This window comes from Eleginops maclovinus, chromosome 3 (assembly GCF_036324505.1).
Source record: "Eleginops maclovinus isolate JMC-PN-2008 ecotype Puerto Natales chromosome 3, JC_Emac_rtc_rv5, whole genome shotgun sequence".
Taxonomy (NCBI): domain Eukaryota; kingdom Metazoa; phylum Chordata; class Actinopteri; order Perciformes; family Eleginopidae; genus Eleginops; species Eleginops maclovinus.
The window spans coordinates 6,020,404-6,040,287 of record NC_086351.1 but is presented as its reverse complement, the minus strand read 5'-3'; the positions used below and the strand labels follow the sequence as shown (position 1 = coordinate 6,040,287).

At 39.8% G+C, this 19,884-nt stretch overlaps 1 protein-coding gene across 1 annotated transcript; it reads right to left on the bottom strand.

The window, feature by feature from the left end:
• Nucleotides 1–3,007: 3,007 nt before the first annotated feature.
• rspo1 (R-spondin 1) lies at nt 3,008–19,055 on the bottom strand. The gene is made up of 6 exons (XM_063878420.1): nt 18,634–19,055; nt 13,990–14,673; nt 11,972–12,166; nt 9,812–9,955; nt 8,842–9,066; nt 3,008–4,760 (listed from the first exon to the last, which is right to left on the bottom strand). Exons 2-6 carry the CDS (start codon nt 14,084–14,086, stop codon nt 4,585–4,587), a joined length of 837 nt encoding a protein of 278 aa, XP_063734490.1. The 5' UTR covers nt 14,087–14,673; nt 18,634–19,055; the 3' UTR covers nt 3,008–4,584.
• Nucleotides 19,056–19,884: the final 829 nt, after the last annotated feature.

The following is a 19,884-nucleotide window of genomic DNA, read 5'->3' as shown; positions in this document are numbered from 1 at the left end:
CCTACAGAAGACACAGCCAAATAAATCATCAACTCTCTCAATTACATTTAAACATGTGACATTGAACAGTAAACCCTTGTTTACCAAATTAGTTTGCACTACACCACTCTTAATGTCTTAGTCACATGTCCATTTGAAATGAATTATGTCTTCTAACTATGATCAGATGTAGACCCATCTCTCTCACAAAGAGTCTTGGCTGCGCAGAAACATGAAATATTTTGATTTTGATTTACCAGCTCTGATTTTATAGATATCTGTTGCTGATCAAACATGCCAGGCTTCTAGTGTTGATGTACAAATCTTTTGAATATTTATTGTAATACAATTGAAAAGGACATTTTCTCTTTGTAGATTTCCAGATTCCACCTCTCAGATCTCAAGCCATAGGGAGAGGACGGTTGTGGAGCATCAGAGATGGAAATTATCACGGATCAGTGGGATTGCTGACAGGACATCTCCAAAGGCTAGTCTTGAAAGAGCTGGAAGCCATTACACACAGAGGGAAGAGTCCAGTAGATCCTGCTGGCACTCACTGGCGACTCAGTTGGAGACTCCAGTGACCTCATGGACCCGAGACCTCCTCTTCACCCGGCTGATGACAGAACATCATAGGGAGGTTCCTGCAAGAATTATGTCATTGAAGTAGTGCGTTATAATGGAACTGGAAACACAACAAAGATTTAGATGTTTATCAATCAAACAATGTTTTCACATCCATTTTGAATAATAAATTCAGAGTTTAAAGGGTCATATCAGCCGAAGAAACTGTGAACTTTTGAAGGGGTTATTGCGTTGGATTTTGAGATCCCATTACAGGTCATTCGAGGTAAATGGAATTATAATTGAATCATGACAATTATTTATGGTCCTTGCAGTATTGAACAATTATATTTGAATAAACAGCAACGTTCCCAAAACATGCCCTTGTCATTTTTGATAATTCACAGCCCTTTCTTTTGGACATAATTTGATACATTTGAAAGGAAATACTTCCTTGTGAAAACTTTAGAGTGAGGTCTGGGGATTACCCTGAGGAAGCAATACATATTTCCGAAAAATTATGTTGCGGCTAAAATATTCAAGTTTACTTTGCTTGGCAAATCTGCATTTGGTGTGTTTTTTGAATCATCATAATTGAAATGATTGAGTTTTTATTCCACATTCCCTGTTTAAATACCTACTGATACATTCAAACACCACATAGAACTGTATCCTTAACTTTTATCACAATATATGTGACACATATTGCTGGTGACATGGAAAAAGTGTTTCATATGTTTTCAAATCTTTTTGTGTGTGTCTTTCTCAACTCACAGGTCCATAAACTCTTTGTGGAGCTTCAATGGCATCTTGTAGGTGATTATCTGCACTGATGCCACTTGGGCCAGGTCTATTATTTGATAAAGAGTGTGAGATATTAAAAAGGCAAGTATATTTGATCCTTACGATTATTTTCTCTGACAAACCATAAAGTGGTTGAAAGATCATTAATTAATTACATTTGGTGATAAACTTTATATGTCCTTCACTGATTATGGGTTTTGGTGCAGCGGTGGCACCATTATGTGTACATTTGGATCAGAGATTGAATGATTAAGTCAAGCAAACATGGACTTAGTGTTCCCTATTGACGTGATGCACTCCCTGGGGTCTGGCTAAACGGCCAAACTAAAGTAATGAAATCATTCAGTGTTAAGGATCTTGGCAAATCAAAGGGTACTCATATACTCCAAAGATTTACCATTCATTTCTCTTGGAAAACATGGGAGTGGGGAACAACAGAGTGAAAAAGAGAGAGTGGGAGGTGAGGGAGAGCTCCGTCCAATGGAGCCAGGGTAAGAATTTATGGTCAGGAAGAGCGATGAATGTGTAATTTACGGTGCATACTCTACCATTCCCCCTGCCCTCCCTTTTGGTAATGAGAAACGGCTGTTTTGTTGTAGGGCCGAGTCATGGTACCCCCTCCCTTCTGGCTATGACACACCATTAGTTTTTATTTCTGTCTCTGCTTTTACGACCCCTGCCCAGGCGCCAACATTTGGCCGGTGATCGGGACCATCACACCATCTAAGCTCTTCCACCTCCCAAGATGGACTCCTGTAGCCTAAGGAAGACCAAACTCAAACTACTGTGGACTCTCAACTGAAGACAGAAAGCATCGCAAAGCAGATATTTTATCAATTGTTTGGCGTTTTGATTGAGTTCAGGTCAGACAATAAGAGATGGATACTTCACAGTTTAAACTTTCCCCCATAAAAGGATAATGACAGAGGTAGTGTCAGAAATAGGTCACTAATTTGTCGAATTAGCCCTAAATGATTGACTTACCTTTATTGATTGTGTGCAACTCTTTAATATGAATAAATGCGTGCTGTTATAGTTTCATAAAGGATAATTCGTCTTTAATGCCATTTGGATTTTATCTTTATAGTTTGAGCCAATAGTCTATTAAATCACTCTGAGAACATTGTAAACAGTGGAATTGCTCCAGACAGGCTGTAAACAAGTTTACCCAAATTCTAGATCAATTTATTTGGAAGTAAACCCGCAGCAGGGCGCAAATAAAACTTTGACAATAATTCGTCATTGCACAAGAAAGTAGTTTGAACACTAACAGTTTTATTTTAATGCAACTTCTTGTCTGACCTGGGGTTTAAAACTGTTTGATTGTGTCCTTATGTTTCTTACACCATTAGACTTGTAGTCTTTCCAGACCTCTGCTCTTAACAATTTCAAAGTTATGATATACTATAAAATATATTGGCTGAGATGTAAAAATATAACCCAAATTGTTAAAGAAAATGATAAACACATAAAGAGTCTTTACACTAATTTCTTCTTACATGTGTGTAATCTGTTATTCATGAAAACAGTATGTGCGGCACATGTGAAGACTGTGAATACCAGAAAGCATATTGGATGAATAAATGGTTGGTCTGTTGCGTATGGAATCATGAAGGTCATTCAAAGCGTAAATCACACAAACAAATCAGCAAAATCAGTGTATGACTGAAGTTTCATCAGCTTCCTCTGAACTTTATTGAGGCTTTCACAGAATAAGCTATACATAATGACTCTAATACTTCTTATGTTTGATGATAAACACAATTGGACATATTCAGTATCACAATCCATAGTATGAATGAATAATGTAGCGTGTAACTTCTCCTGAAACTAATATTTTGTGTCAAGCAAACAGACTCTTGGAAAACAATGTAAGGGAAAGAATCCCTTTTTTCTGTATCTGACATTTTCTGAAGCTTTATGAGTATAAATGTGTAAAATGCTTTGATTGTATTGAGACTTGAGCAGTAGGAAACATTATAGTTGTGCAAAATCGTCAGACCCTGTTGCAAACAGAAATGATAACTGAGCAGCTGATGATTTGATGGCTTATATGATAATCAGTGGCTTGTAGTTACTGCATATTCGATATATCACTGTGCATTTACATTTCCTTCCTTTTGATTTCCAGAACCTGTTCCTTCAATCTATGAGACCAATATTAACACACATGTGCAAACGTAAACACACATGTACAAACGACAAAGTTCCATTGACAAACAACTTGATGACCGTGCAGAAATGCATACAAAGTACTCACACACACACACACACACACACACACACACACACACACACACACACACACACACACACACACACACACACACACACACACACACACACACACACACACACACACACACACACACACACACACACACACACACACACACACACACACACACACACGCACACGCAACCTTGTACACATGCAAATACTCAGGTTGTTATTCCTTGTTTTCTGTGCAGAGTTATTTTTTAGATACAAACACCAACATTTAATTATAAACAAACAACTAAGCTATCAAATGGAAAGAAGGTTGAGTCCAAAGAAGGATATGAGCCAGTAATCCTCCTTCATCTTAGGCTTGCTTTGTAATAAATTCCTCATTTAAAATAATATACTGTCTAGCATCTACCCTCAACAACCACAAATGATATCCAGTGCCTTTCTTTTTTGTTTCATCTCACAATGGGAAATAAAGGTACAAAGACTTAATACTATTCACTGTCTTTACATCATGTACAACGGCTTTTGAGAAAATCCATCTGCCACCTCTCAAAAAGATGAAAACAGATGAAAAACAGATTGTGATTAAAACCGGACTGGAACAAAATACATCATGGACCAGATGAGAGGGAAGAGAACCTTCATTCATTATCAGACTTCCAGCTTGAGTTCTGCATTTGAAACACAGGAATCTGTAGAGTGACATCGGTTTGGTTGATGACATGAATCGCAATCCTCAACATGGTTTAGCAGTCCAGCAGTGATCCCTCACAGTAGAAAGAAAATCAACAAGTCTTTCTGAACACCCCTTAGACACCAGTATCTTCCAGAAATGTTCATCTATTCACAAAGCTCAGAATACTCTTGTGTTGAAGCAATCCTCCAGTTCTCTTTGCATCTTACAATGCATAGCAGCATTAATTCATCACTTTGAACGTTGTCTATGGAGGGTGCTCTGTTTGTCTCTGTTTTTTCTCTCAGCCCCATCCAGTAGGTGATGGAGCTTAGCTGACGGAGCTGGTTGTGATGCTGGGAGCCGTAGTGGTCCTGCTCTGGCCTTTTCTCCGCTTCCCTCCACCACCTCCGCCTCCTCCTCCTCTGCTGCCGTCTTTGCCTTCCCGTACTCGTCCATTCTCCCTCCTGTTTGTATCATCTTGTCTGTCTCCCTTATTTTTCCTCTCTGAAATGAGAATGCATAGAACATATGATTATTATTTTATATGACTTCTCAAATAAACTCCTGTCAGATATCTGTCATCATCGGATGTTTTTGTATGCAGAAGGGCCTCCGCTTGCCCAAACAAAATTAAAAGCACACATTCCTGAGGGATGAGAGAGTGGATGATAAGGTATGTGCTGGATTAGGACTTGATGTTGTGGCTGTGTGGTTTTCAACACAGGCCAAACAAGTGTAAACCACAAACATACAGTCCATAATTATTCAGAAATGCCAACATAAGGCTATGTTTAGCCACACTGACAGGATAAGTAAAGAGGTGTCCCTTAGGAAATCCCCAAACATTTTTGAAACTTAATACGACAAAATATAAAACATTTGGGAGTTGTTGTTTTTTTCTCAGTGGGAAAATCTCTCTATTGATCTGGACTGAAAAATCTCACACACTGTTGGATCTATTACCATTCATTATTGCACATTCATTTCCTCATAGGTTGAATCCTAATCAGTATGTCGATCCACTGACTGCAGCACCAATATGATTTCCAAATGTTTAAATAAAGTAAAATACCTTGGAAACTATTTGATGGAACGCCTGGAAATTGTATACAGACATTCCTGTTCCCCACAGGATGAATTGTAATACCTTTAGTGATCCCATTCCCCTTTCTCTGAAGCCTTCATATTTAGGTCTCTATGTTAGATTTGACCATACTTTGTTTCAGAATAACTACCTGAAAGCCTAATGACATACCCATCTGCCCAAACTGCAGCCCGGAGATTTATATAAAGTGGACCCAAACGCAGAGACCAATGTTTTAAAGGTTCAAGTTTTGCTTAGCGGTCAGAGGGTCGAGCAAAGTCCAACCAAATGTTGAAGATTTTATTTTTAGGCTACCAAAATGTTCCAATAACTTTCATGGACTGAAAATAAACTGTGAAACGGCAAAGCTGTAAAACGAGAACACTGAAAGCACCGAGACCATGGTACTCAATAATTCTATATTTGAACTTACAACCAGAGGAGTCACAAATACTGGATACTTGAGGAAATGAAAATGCAAAGCGCATCTCCTCCCATCTCCTCTCTCATTCTGATTCACACCTGTCACATATGTAAGTGTATAATTGCTTTCTAAATACAAACATCCATCACGGTGTGGTTAATGTCCACATTCAGGGGAAAAAAGAGCTTTATTGTGCTCAAGTGACACAATTTTCTCTCACATAAATCACCTTAAAATTACTTCTGGTGTAATGAGTTAAACACTGTCAAGGGCCCAATAATGGCCCATCAGGACGTGAAGGGCTGCCACAAAGTGGAAATGGACATTGTGTCTGGTGTCAGATGTCTTTTGTTTAGGCAGCACACAAAAGTATTTGGTTTTGTATATCTGAGGGAGTGTAGTTAGGCTGGAGGTTGTTTGTTATGAACTTGTGCGTTGAGAGTCTCTGCATATCCTGGAAAATGAGTGAACACGTGCCAAGAGCTGGACAGTATTCACGACGCAGTTGACAACAGCAAGGCTTATGGCGCCATCGTGTTTGTCTACTGCTGTATAGTTATAACTGCGGGTCTGTGTTTATTTCCCTACCAGCATTTTTAAACTTGTTGTACAAACAGTTATGATTCTCTGGGTAAGGCTCAAAGAAGAAAAACAAAAAGTCCAAAGGTACAATGATTCTCAAATTTCGTTTTCCAGTGAAAATCATTACACCTTGATGGAGTAGATTTAGTGAAGCTGAATGTGGACAGACTTAACACGAAAACATTTACTCACCGCAGGCCCATGCAGAGTCACAATTATTTTTCTCAACTGAAAACAAGGCCCAGTCCCACACAGTAGGATTAACACATCATTATCAAGGCCCATTAGTGCCAAAACATGTGACATCATTTGGTTAGTTGACTCAAATCATTCAGGAAGATTTTACGTCCGGCATGATCATCAGTTATGTGCTGTCCTGAGATGATAAACATATTTTATGAGCTTTTATGACGCCGACAAGTACTTAATAGTTTCAATTTATATCACTGACGCACAATGACAGAGACTGAAGTGAACTAAATAGTCCTCACACACACTCCGCAGCATCTGAGCTGATGTGTAAGGACTTAATTACTCCTCGAACAAATCACTAATGGAGCCAAGAGTGGGGAACTCCATCAGTTTATGACAGCCCTGATTGTACTTCCTCTTCATCCAAGCTAAACAATTTTGCCTGACAAATGCAATAACACATCCAGAAAATTCTGTTTTCGCGTGAGACCCTTCTGTGGAGCTTCAGGAAAAGGGGAAAAAATGTGCAGCCAAATCAACACCAAGCGTGAGTTCTGCAGACCACTAAATCACTAATGTTATACAACGTCTGCCCCCTGTGTTTCATATAGCCAACCTGCCAGCCAACTCCCACAGATGAATCCACAGCTGTGCTCTTGTTTCGTCATAGAGTGAGTTTACCCACATGAACTGGTTCACCTGAGTCATGGTGCCATCAACCATGAATTACCTCACAGACGAAAATGAATTCATGTGCATTTTGGCAATATATTTCTATGCAGGAAAGAGGAAAAACAGGGCAAAAATTGTCTTTGGCCTCAACAATAGAGCTTTCACAACACAGAAAGCTTATCCACAAATTTCTGATTCATTATTTGGCACCTTGCCTTGTTAAAATTCACTACATTTGTACCAAACTTAGAATCTAGGCATTCTACTTAGCAGCTTTTATAGGAAGGTTTATAGTTGAGTTGATTACTTAAGTTAATATTTCAGTGTTAATTGCTCTTCTCAACCAAAAGCAAATATTCTTTCGAGGATTCGCAGGTGACAGACAGAGAAAATGTGCTTCTCGTTTCTCAACTTGTGCTGTCGCAGTCAATGAAGATCATTCTCCTAGCTGAGCAATTGCCAGCCACAACAGCCTCCGTCCCTTTAGACACTACCACAGATGCATATGGGACAACGTCAGATCATTAGCTGTTCTTTAGACTCACAGCTCTTTAGGAAATGTTCAACAGAAGAGTAGGGTGCTTGAATATGCAAGCCTCCAACATGTTTACTCACATATATGCAAGCATGTCCTCTGTTACATGTTGCAACATCAGTACCATTGCCAAGATATCATTACGCAATATGGTTGCAGTGCCTGAAATTTTGTAAGCATGGCATGCCACTGTCCCATAAAGGCTTTTAATGCTGCTCATTAACGTTCCTCTCTGTTTCCAACTTTGGTTAAAATTGGCACATGAGATGAATAACAGATTAGTATAAGGTTACTTTTAGAAACACATAAATGTTCTAATGACTCAACATTTGCAAAAATCCCTTTCTTGTTTAAGAGAACAAACCGAAAAACAACTCCCTTTTATTTCTGTGTTGTTTAACTGTATCATCCAAACACAACTGCAAGTGAATATTTTATCATTACTAAGGACATATTTCTAAAAAGAAGAAAGAAAAAAGAAATGGAGAGTGTAATTGTTGTTCTATTTTTCATCTAATAAGGTCCGGACTGTTTGGCCAGAACTCTCATTTATTAGCTGCGATTGAGGCCAAGAACGACTAATAAGCTGTTATGAAAGTAAATCACGACTGTTAACCTGATGGGGAGCAAGTTGCTGGGTGGATGATAAGCGCCCAAGCAAACATGTCATGGCCGTGTAAACCTCACGCTTCGATGGTCTTCAGAACAAATAGCTCTTTTTAGCTGTGATCCTTTTCCAGCTTTGCGATGCGTAATGCCCGCCCTTCATCTGCTTGGCTCATATACGGTGTTTATTGTTTACATGCTGAGAAGGCAAGATATTTTGTATCCTTCTCTGAGCTCGGCCAAACCAAACCCAATCAACATGTTGCAGGTCACAGACACGCTGGCGGGAATGCAGCCTTTGGATGTTGAGTAATGTTTAAATCAGTCATCATACTAACTGGTTGAGGCATTTCATAATGCACATGAACTTAATCGATGGTAAAATGACTACCCTCTCCTTGTTTTACCTAGTATACTTTCTAATTAGAAGTCCTTACAAAACATCCTTTCCTCCTGATGTATCTGGTTTCTGCACAAAATGTGTATTTACCTCTCACACAGGGCGTCTTGGTCACAATGCACTTCATTCTCTCCGTCTGTGAAGCACAGGTCTGTGAGGGTACAGAGGCCGGGGAGGTGTCTGGGCTGTGGATCTGCACAAGGGGCAAACGAACCCGGGACTGCGAGCCTTTCTTAAATCCACATGTTTTGTTCTTCTTCATACAGGAACTCCATGGGCTCCACTCGCCAAGTTCGCATTCTGGTGGACGCTGACCTGGTAAAAAAAAATTAGACTAAAGCAGTTAGGGGTTGTTCCACAGCTCCAACATCTCACATTTATTCGCAGACACGTCTGGGTGTTACAGCTCAGCAGTTTAAACTCAGAATAATGACTTGAAGTTATTTCCAAATCTGAAAGCAATCGGTGGGTCGAATTGGAGGGTTGCTGTGAACCTGAAAATGTACCAATAATGCGCTCTCAACAAAGGACAGTTTGTACGGTAACATTTCTAGTCTCGGTTGACCAGCAGGTTTAAGCTACAACAACAGCAACAGCTGGTAGTGTTAATGAGCCTCTTGACAGAATATGTCAACAAAAACAACAACAAAAAGGAAAGAAAATAGAACAGAAAGGAAAAATAAAGAGATGTTGTGTTATCGTTTTCAAAGGTTCACTTCCACTTTTCCAGGCAGGCGATTTGAAAATGCTGGCTGATGAAGTGATAATGAAGATGGAGTCAACATGTGGCTCACACCTGTGAACTGTTTCACTAGGTGAGAGAAAATTAGAAATGCTTTCTGGTTCACTAAAGGGGCATCGAAGTTTTGAACAGTGAAGCGTTGCCTTCATAAACACAGGAAGAGGAATCAAGATGTAAAACAGCAGCAAATAAAACACTTTTAAATTACAGATTAATAAATGTTAACATGAAAAGAATTAGGGAAAACCTGAGATATGCAAAAAATGTAGGAGTATATTTTACAGATTTAGTTATGGTTAAAGGTCAAAGGTCACTCACCCACACACTCCATGGTCTCATTGACCGGCTGCAGGCCTGTAGGGCAGCTGACAGAACATCGGCCACTGTGTGAATACAAGCCCTCCTTACATTTTGTGCAAAAATGTCGATTGAAACATGCTTCACAATTGTCTATTTTACATTCTGAAAGACAAAAAGAGAAGATCAAATCAGTTAAAATCACATTGTGTCTGGAAATGGTAAGAGTTAATTTCATTAGTTTTAGAGTATTTCTGTGGAAACACCAACACCAAACTATTGTTTGAGGGGAATATTTATTGCATTTTGGCATAAAGAGAAGCAGATGGTAAGTCAAGAGGATATTTTAATTTTAATTCCTTGCAGAGATTTATTAATGATTAATAACACTATTTAGGGGGGATAACACTCTGTAAAACACATGCACAACAGGCCTTGTTTTTTCAGAAAGTCGGTGTCAATACAGTAAGTACAGCCAGGATGGTGTCGCTTCAGTTGGTTTCTCAAGAGTTACTGCACCTAAGACTCATTATGATATCTAACTCTACAGTCTTCTTTCAACTTAAATAATTACAAGTACAAATCCTAATTCGCAATAAAAACAATGAAGAAGATGAGTGATCTGTCAATCCTATTCTATGTAGGTAATGTCTGTATTCATGTGTATACTTAAGAAGGTCTGATACAGGGACAGACATGATCTAACACTGAGTCTCTTGGCCTCCTGTTCCCAATTACTATTTTTAAGCCCTTGACAGCTACACATGACGGTACTGACGTTTGTGGCCCTATGATGATTTTCTCTGAGGAAATGAATTGGGTCAGATCATTGGATAATAACCCGGGGTGGCCACTGAGGGCCTCTTTTTACATTTTGTCATTTGCATTAATTAAACAAACCTCACGAAGAAAATAAGACACATTTCGGTATTGATTTTGCATGCTGTTGCATAATATACATGTTGTTTTCCTCTGAGTACAAGGTCTGTAATACACAGTACCATCATTATAGCGGGACCACTGGTGTATAAAATGACACCTTCTGTTTCTATAATTAATCTATGAAAATAAATTCACCCCATAGGCTGAGGCTGGGTTGTATCTGTTTAAGGTTGTGTAAATCTGATAGAAAATGCGATTGATGTGATGCAGGAATGGGTACCCCAAAAAATATATTAAAGATGAATAATCTGTCATTTCTTGTTATTGTAGCAGAAGACACCAGGCTGATTGGAGTTGCCCACCAAACAGCTACACTAACTTAAAGCCATGAACATCAATACACTTTGATCATTGGAGTAATAAGTGTGTAGCAGTGCAATAAATCAGGTTTTAGCCCCACCCACAGTAAAATGCCCCCTTAGATGCGTCAGAGAATATATAGCCTTTATGATACAGTAAGAGAGGGTTTCTCAAAACAAAATATGGACAGAAATGAAAGAATAACAAACATGGATTGAGGCCTGGCATGAACTTTGCACACGAAGGCCAAACTAAAAACATACTCTCAAAAATAGACAAACAACAATGCGTTTGAGATGTTTTTGTTCGGATTTTGTTCTTAATCTGTTTTCCGCTTACACGCACGGGTAAACACAACAGACTGAGGTGCTGGCACTCCTCTGCTTAAAGTACGGGATCGGTGCCACAAGAACCATCTGAGTAAGTTTGGTAAGCGCTGTGACTGTGACCACCCTTTCAGCCGCTTTCCAAATGTGGCAAACCATAATGAATACCAGTTCAATTAAAAATTCTACTGACTTTCCTCCAGTTCAGCAAATACTTTGCTGGATTTACTGGCTATTACGGTGCTTTATTCAAAGTTAGACAAAAAAGGGAGACAGCATGAAATAACCTTCAAATTGTAGTACTGCTCCTTTCAAATAGTAAACTTTAAAATGGTGTACTAACGTGAAAAACAAAACAAAAAAGATGCTAAATATCAAGAAATTAGCAGGGTATTCCTCTACTCCCACACATACCCCCATATTGAACACAAACAGGAGATGATGAGCCAAAGATAAACAGATTTCTGGACATTTCTGCAGGCGTGATTTGACCACAGCTGTGTGGAGTGGGCTGTATTTGGACATTTCCAGATGTGAAGCTAGAGTTATGTGGATTGAGGGTGATGGTTTGCCTGTTGTTGGTCAGGAGTCTCCAACACAAAGCAAAACTTACGAGTGCATCTGTTGTTGCCTTCTGGGTTTCTCATGCCAAAATATCCCATGGGGCAGGAGGCGAGGCACACGCCTATCTGTCGGATGTCATTGCGCTCCAGGAAGATGAAGAGCTTGGGCCTGCATTTGATGCAGCCGTTATACTCAGAGCATCGTTCGCAGCCTTTGGGGCAAGATGGTGGCCCCTCAGTACTAACTGTGGGAAGATAAGCAAGATAAACAGAGAGTAAAGAACAGTCAAGTTGAGGTAGGCAAAACAATAGCATGGGGTAGTACCTCGTAAAAAAATTAATAGTTTCCAGGAAGATATTAATTTTCCACAATGAAATAGAAGCCAATTTTCCCACATTATGCCAATGAGAATAACATTGTAATGTTTGTGGCGTCTCCCAAAATCTAGTCGTAAACCTGTAAGTGTTTTATCCCTCCAACAAGCTTGGGTTAATGCTCGCAGCTTGATCTAACTTGGCCAAACATCTTTGTTTGAACAGTTTCTCACTGTTTACCTCAAACTGCTTGCAGGGGGATCCTAAATATATTTGAATTTGGATAAATCAGGGTAATTGGGGCTGACAGCTAGACCATGCTAGGGTGCACTTGGTTCAGTCAGAAATGAACGTTTTTCTATAGCGATTCCAAACATCTAGTATGCCCCCTGCTTTAAGTCTGAAAATGCTCCAAAAGTCAACCTGTTTCAAAGTGCAAATCCTTTTTGTACGAGCCATTGCGAGACAGAGCCACTGTCTTCGGAGTTAATGAACATTCCTATACTGTATCAGCTCTTAATATACCCTCACACAGCAATCCATCTTCCTTCCTGCCTCCCTCAGATAAGTCGGACGGTAAAAGTTTTCTCCCATGAACAGATAACACCACGTTTAAGACTTGTTAACCTCAAATACAGCCAGGTTTTGTTGCTCATTATCATAAATAAAATAAACTAATAATGGCCCTGGGGAGTAATCTTTAACCACAGGGAGTGTATGAATTAGAGATTGTGGTTTGGTAGATTATATAAAACAGAGTTTGTGCTGTCTGAAGGCACCGGTTTCAGTTTGATCTATGCATGAAACTGTAACCATACAGGGAGAGAAATCTGATGACCTTAAAGATGTAAAAGCTGTACATCAAAAGTGTAAATTGCAGACAACTTCCATATCTGGAAGGGAGAAGCCTCGGCTGACTGTGACGCTGCACAGGGCGCTGTATATGGCGAGTGACCCAAATCCTTCTGTCCTCATTACAATGGCACATGACAAACTGCAACAGCATTTCAGGCTATATACCATGTAGGCTACGTGAGTGTTTGTACTGTAAAATATATTCAATCTATGTAAGAAAAATAACTGTTATTCCTTCCCAGTATGTGTGATCTAATTAAAACCACATCTGTTACTGCAGCCCGTCATGGTATCATATGAAATCTAGTTCACAGAAGTTAGGGTGAGCTTGACATTGGCTGAAAGCTCCTTGTGTGTAAAGGAAGAATTATTTTAAAGCCTACACTAACAACAGCACTGAGACTCTTAAGGCTAGAGACATACTAGTCGGGCTGAGCATCATCTTTGTGGTTGCATGAGGTCAGAAAAATGCTTACAACAACAGCGGCAGCACGGTCCAATTGAGGGCTTAGACCCGTCAGGTACTCATTCCATTATGTGCCCACAGAGCCAGACACAAAAAGAGCAATAGCTTTGAGAGTGAATCCATCAAAACCCTCTTTATAAACAGTCCTATTACCAATAAAAGCTGCACATAAACTGAGAGAGGCATAATCTTAAAAAGAGGAAGAAAGACGAGCCAACCACGCAATGAAAGACGAGCCAGCCACGCACTGAACCTAACATAACCCGTCTAGGAAAAACAAATAGGAATGATGAGAAAATAAACATAACGCTATCTTTACTTTGCTTGTTAAATGTTTACAAGACATTCACCACTGTGACTCAGAGCGCAGTAATGAAAGGCAGCAGAGGAAGTAAAAAGAGATGAAAACAAACTGAGAAAGAGCAAACTCACCCCGTCTATGCCGTCTCGCCTTGGAGAGCTTGAGAGCGTCGCTGTGACCCATGGAGCTGAGGAAGATCATTGCCAGCGCCACCAGTCCCAGCTGCATAGTCTCTGTTGCCTTAACGGCTACGCAGGGTCCCCCCCTGCGACCAGATGGATCAGGTGGGGGGGCCCCCTTCCTCTCTGGGACAGGTGGATCCCTCTGCTGTTGGGACAGATTATCCCCCCCTCTCTCCTCTGGTATTCCTCTCTTTCTGTCTGTCTCTCCTTTTCCTCCCCTCTGCCTCTCTTTTTCTTTCACTCTAGTAGCTGCTGTGTCTGCAAGTCTGTGTAGTGGAGGATGATGCTGCGGTTGCAAGTCCAAACAAGCCCTGGGCACAACAAGCCATCACGCCGGTGGTAGAACTGGCAAAGGGAGCAGACAGCGCGGGGTTGGGGGTTTGTGTGGAGGATGAACAGGAGGAGAGAGAGATTGTCGAACTGGTGGTTCAACCCATGAAGCTCTGGGAGGGCTGGCAAGGAGGCAGGGAACCCGCTGTGTGAGGAGGGTTTCTGTCAATAAGTGCCTGAGCTCACAAGCATGTGTCTTATTAAGATGTTCTAAGGAGGAAATAGAATATGAGCTCGCAGATTGAAAAAAGATGAATGCAGGTTCTTGACTTTGTGTGAAAACAGATCTGTTTGAACCACAACCTGTTGAGATAAAAGGAGGCAGAAGACAGAGAGATTAGGAGAAGGGTTGTTAAAGGTTAGTTGTTTAAATTTATATCTTCCCCTTTTTGATATTATGCTTATTTTGTTTCTTGATGAGAGTTAGATGATACCTCTGTCATGCCTGAAAGATATATCATCTAGCTACCCATTAGCTGATTTGAGCATAAGGTCTGCAGATGCGGTTTTACTTGGGGTTTAATCTCGAACCATGCCTATGACTAAACCCTGGACCTATGAAGATATCTTGATATAGCGTTGGAGATGGGCCCCTGTCAATTCCTATAAAAGTAACTCAGTGGCGCTTGAAGCAAAAACCGTTACCAAAGTGATAAAATAACCCGGATATTCCACAATAGGGCTTATAGATAAGCACTCTAGCGTTTCCTTTAACCCTGCCTTGGTTTGCCCCCGTGAATAGGGGGATACAATGATTTTAATCAAGGCTATTTAAGTGTTTGTGGTGGATTTATCATATCAAAGTATCTTTAGAAATGTTAGTCAATGACAGCGGAATTTTGAGATGAGCCAGGAGGTTGTAATTGCAAAGTTTGGCCTCTATGAAAACTGGATACGAAGTCTTTTTTTTTTCTTCTAGTTGTCCAATATCCACATCCACAATCGATAAACCTGGCCGAGAAACAATCCAAGAAACTAAAATTGCCTGTAGTTGTTTTTGCCCTTCGCCTTTTTGTTTATGGACAGAGCACGGCTAGTGTTTTCCCCTTTTTTCCCCAGTCTTAGTAGCTGCTGGCTCTCGCTTAATAAGGGTATCATTATTTTCACCAACTGTCAGCAAGAAAAACAATAATCCTTTTTCCAAAAGTGGAACGATTCTTTCAATATGTTTTTCCAATATGCTATCAACAAATTTCCATTCTCGAACCAGTGACATTTGTTTTTAAACCAATGAGAAGATATTGTTTTGTCTACAGTGCTTTCACTTTGAGTTCCTGGCATTTCAAGCTGTATTTGGACTTAAATGATAAATTGAGCATGTTTATTCTTTGAAAATACAGTGAAGTCAACTATCTCTGGGAAATGCAACCCACACTCAGACTAACGGCCTTTGTCATATTTGGTACTGAGATCTTTTTTAGATAGTGTCATACGCTGCCTGTATTTACAGCTCTTGTGTGAAGAGGACACACAGAACATGTTAGGATCCAAGCAATGGGAGGTCCTCCCTCGCAGCTCAATAAGGAAAAATAGGACCATATTTGGCTGTTGAGTTGGTTGTGGCTCTGAATCACACTAAGGACAATGCCATTTGGTGCGTCTAAACATTCCAGCAGGCAACATTATATTATTTGTTAAGTATAAATAGAAAGGCTCAAATTAATTTCCTATTTTTACCATTTTCCTTTAAAATGGAGTTATTAATAGCACCATTGCGTGTGATAATGATTTGACGGAGGAAAATAGAACCCCTAATAAACAACCACCTAACAAAAAACCTCATTATTGTTAAACATTATTACGACATAACTTCTTTTAAGAGCTAAATTAGGTTTAGTAGAGCCGCTTGTAAATGGGAGCATCTGTTGAAGCCTGAATGATTCACAGAGTACCAAATTTCTTGAACCTAGTGTCATATATTGAGAAAGAAAAGGTTTATTTTCCAATCATTATAGTACCATAGCATTGCTTTCCACCTAACAAAGGACACGGGTAAGTGTATCCTTTCCTATTTGGGAAACACTTCAGTCCCTCTTCCCCGCCAGTAGGTTTATTTACTTCTTAACACTTAATGACTCACAAATGTCACTGACACCTCTCGGCTGAAGTCATATTTACGGGAATGAGCCAAAAGAGTGGTGCAGCCAGTTTCTTCAGCACCTGTTCCTTGAGAGAGTGGAGAATGGGACATGCTAAGTCTCGGAATCACTCAGAACATAACCTTTCCAATACTGAGTAACTCAAGACATGTGCCAGAGACTCTTTCATAACCCACGACTCCCACGGCTCTGTGCAACCCGCCAGAAGCGCACCTCAGCCCATCCATATCTGCTCGCTCAAACCATGGAGATAAGAGACAGGACAAGGCTGTTAAATACAACTGAGGAAACAGATTGTTGTACTCTTAGCCCAACTTCATTGCAGTGCCTTTTTTTAAACCAGTCTTGAACGTCTCATCTCACCAGGCAACTGCGGTGCTTTTGTGGCACCTGTGTGTTTTGAAAGTTCCCTGTCTCTGCTCCCTCATCCATTAAACTGTGTGCTTTCCTCACCATCAGCCACATTCAGCTGAGCCCAATGAAACTAAGCCCCTCTCATCAAATAGTCAGGAGATTAAATTGCCTCCTTTGTAAGTCCAAAGTTTTATCCATCAATTATTCAAGCATTGAAAGGGAGCTCCCACACTGGGAATTTATTGAACTCGAGAAGGTGCCACAACTCTGAGCTCAGAGTTACAAATGCAACCTGTCGATGAACTATATATGACTGTAGCTACCGGCTGTGTGACACATATTTAAGAGCTGAATACAGATCATCAACACACACAACATAGTCCAAAAGGTTCGAAGGACACTTATAACAGCTTTTGCAATATGAAACAATGGACGCAAAAGCAAAGAACGGCACAAACTTCAGAGATTTTATCGTGCATCGTAATGTGTTGTTCCTCAAATAGGAATAACCGACCGTTGGAGCCAACACTTCCCTGTTCCCTGCAACCCACACTAACCTCAAAACATTCTTGTTTCTAAAATGGATTTATTTTTAAATTGCATCTGCTACTCTCAAAGTGGAGTAAGTGCTAAATTCAGTTTTTTTAAAAGCCACATTTTTTCAACTTGAATTTGGCTGCCCGTGTGTCCCGCAAACAAAGCTTCAGGACCTGAGGCTGATTTCAACATTCTCAATTTTTTTCTTGATTTTATTAAAATCCATGATTTTTACATCCAAGCTATAAACTCCAGCAGTGCTAGCCAAATTAACCCGCAATGAAAAACATTAAGAGTGGAAGAACATCAAGAGATGATGTAATAGTAAAGGGTGAATTGGGAATGAAGTGTTGACTGGGGTTTTATCCTTATGCAGGTTCCCATGCTCTCAACACCTTCTAATCTACATCTGTAGGTGATTAGCTTGTCCACCTCTGCAGAGTGTGGATAAACACCTGGCTGCACCAGCAGCAGCACCCACAGAAGCCTCAACCATTTTGGTAATCACTTCCTGGGCTCTGCAGCTTAAACAGTTCAGGCAGTGAAAGGTCAAATGAGCAGCAGTCGAAAAACACTCAGAGCACAGAAGAGCCTGTTCCTCCAACCCCACTAAACTTTCTCTTTTTGAGTTTTCATGTTGGAAAAAGCCCTGCACGGCTCCAGCAGTCAGAGGGTTGATCCTATACAGCTCAGTTAAGCACAGTTCAGCTTTGCCTGGAGGCTCACACACCATATACAGCGGTTTGCATTGCACTGCTTCTCAGAGAAAAAAAAACAAAAACATCAAGTGCAGATTCCCACCTGTCCCAAGTCCAGCATCTCTGTCTCTAGTTACTGTCCTGTTTCTAATTCTAACTTATCACTTCAGAGCTTTGGAGGATGAGGTAAGCATAAAAGAAGTTCCAAAGGATGACAAGGACCTGCTGTTACTTTGAGATAGGTTAAGATTTATAAGTTGTTTTTTTTTAAAGGAAAATCTGCAGCACATGATTATAGTCTCAAGTGTAAATCAGAAACATGGAAAATGTCAAATATGAAATTATGGTTGTCAACAGCATACATAGAATTGTGAAAGTTAATAGCTAAATAACGATAATAATGGTCAATGAACATGTTAAAATGAGAACGTGTTTAATGGTTCTGGTAATAACGTAACCAACTAAATTATCTCAAAGAAAATGATCCCAAATGTACAATTAGTATTCATAAAAAATAATGTTAATCATAGCCCCGGTTTATCCCAAAGTAAAATATGAAATAAGAATCCACCCACCTGTACAGCCTGGGCTCCGAATAACGCTGTTCATTGAGCAGTCCGGACTCAATTTCCTTTTTTATAAGGGAAAATCCGTTACTTGTTTGGTCACAAAGAACTCCTCCTACAGGATACCCCCATGCCACTTTTCTCTGGCATCCTTTAAAAAGACATATGATTTCATTTCTTTCACTTCTTTCACAATTTCGAGGTTACTTCCTTGCAGGCTGTGCAGAAGATGCACAAGACAGAGCATGTGAAATTCATTTAAAATTCCTACAGTAAAAGATTATACGCATGAAAAATATACACATATATTAATATATTCCGACGATTTTAGTCACTCAAAAGTTTTTATTTCGTCCTCTTAAGTTAGGCTGCGTGTTTGCAATGAAGCTCCAACGAGTTGCGCTTTTAAAATCCTTTTAGGAGTGACGAACTGCATCCAACTCAGACAAGTAGTTAGCGGTGATATTTACATCCAAACCCCAGCACTGCCAACGGGCATTACAGGCCCCACCCCTCAAATTCTCACTGAGAGATGAAAAACCTGCGGTGGACTTGTGTTTAGTGTTGCTTATATTGTGTGTAAATTCACATTTATTCCCTCGTTCAATGCGATTTAATAACTGTTGTTTATCTGTACTGGGCCTTCAGCCTGCAGGGAAAAGTTATATAAACACAAATAAAACCCCAAGTAAAGCCGATGCAAGTAGATGTTTTTAAATGTCGCATATAAAATACAGAAGAGCCTATAAATGTCCAATGGGTGACTTTAATTCAACCAGTTTTTTCCTCTGCTGATGCTGCATTATGCAGTTAGGAGTGTGGACCCGTTTTTATTTCATTTATATATGTATGTATACTACCTTCATTTAACCAGGCACGTCCCATTGAGCTTGGACATGGCAAAACAAAAGCATGTCAGAAATTAAAAAGTAAAAAAAAATCAGTTTGATGCAAAGTACAGAAAAGGGGCAGTCATCTGGTCATTCAATCAGTGGTTTACAAATGACTTTGAACATAAAACACAGTATTCCTGGATATGTTGTGTCAGAGTCATATAACTTCAGGCTTTTCTATGAATAAATCTGAGATGTAAAAAAATCAATCAAAGATCAAATGGTAAATTAAATAAAACATTACAAACCAATACAAACTAAATCCTGCTGGAACGTTGATCATGTTGACATATTGCCAGTAAATATTTACGTATATTAAATATTAAATATCTATAATCAATCCAATCAAAACTACCCATATCTTTGT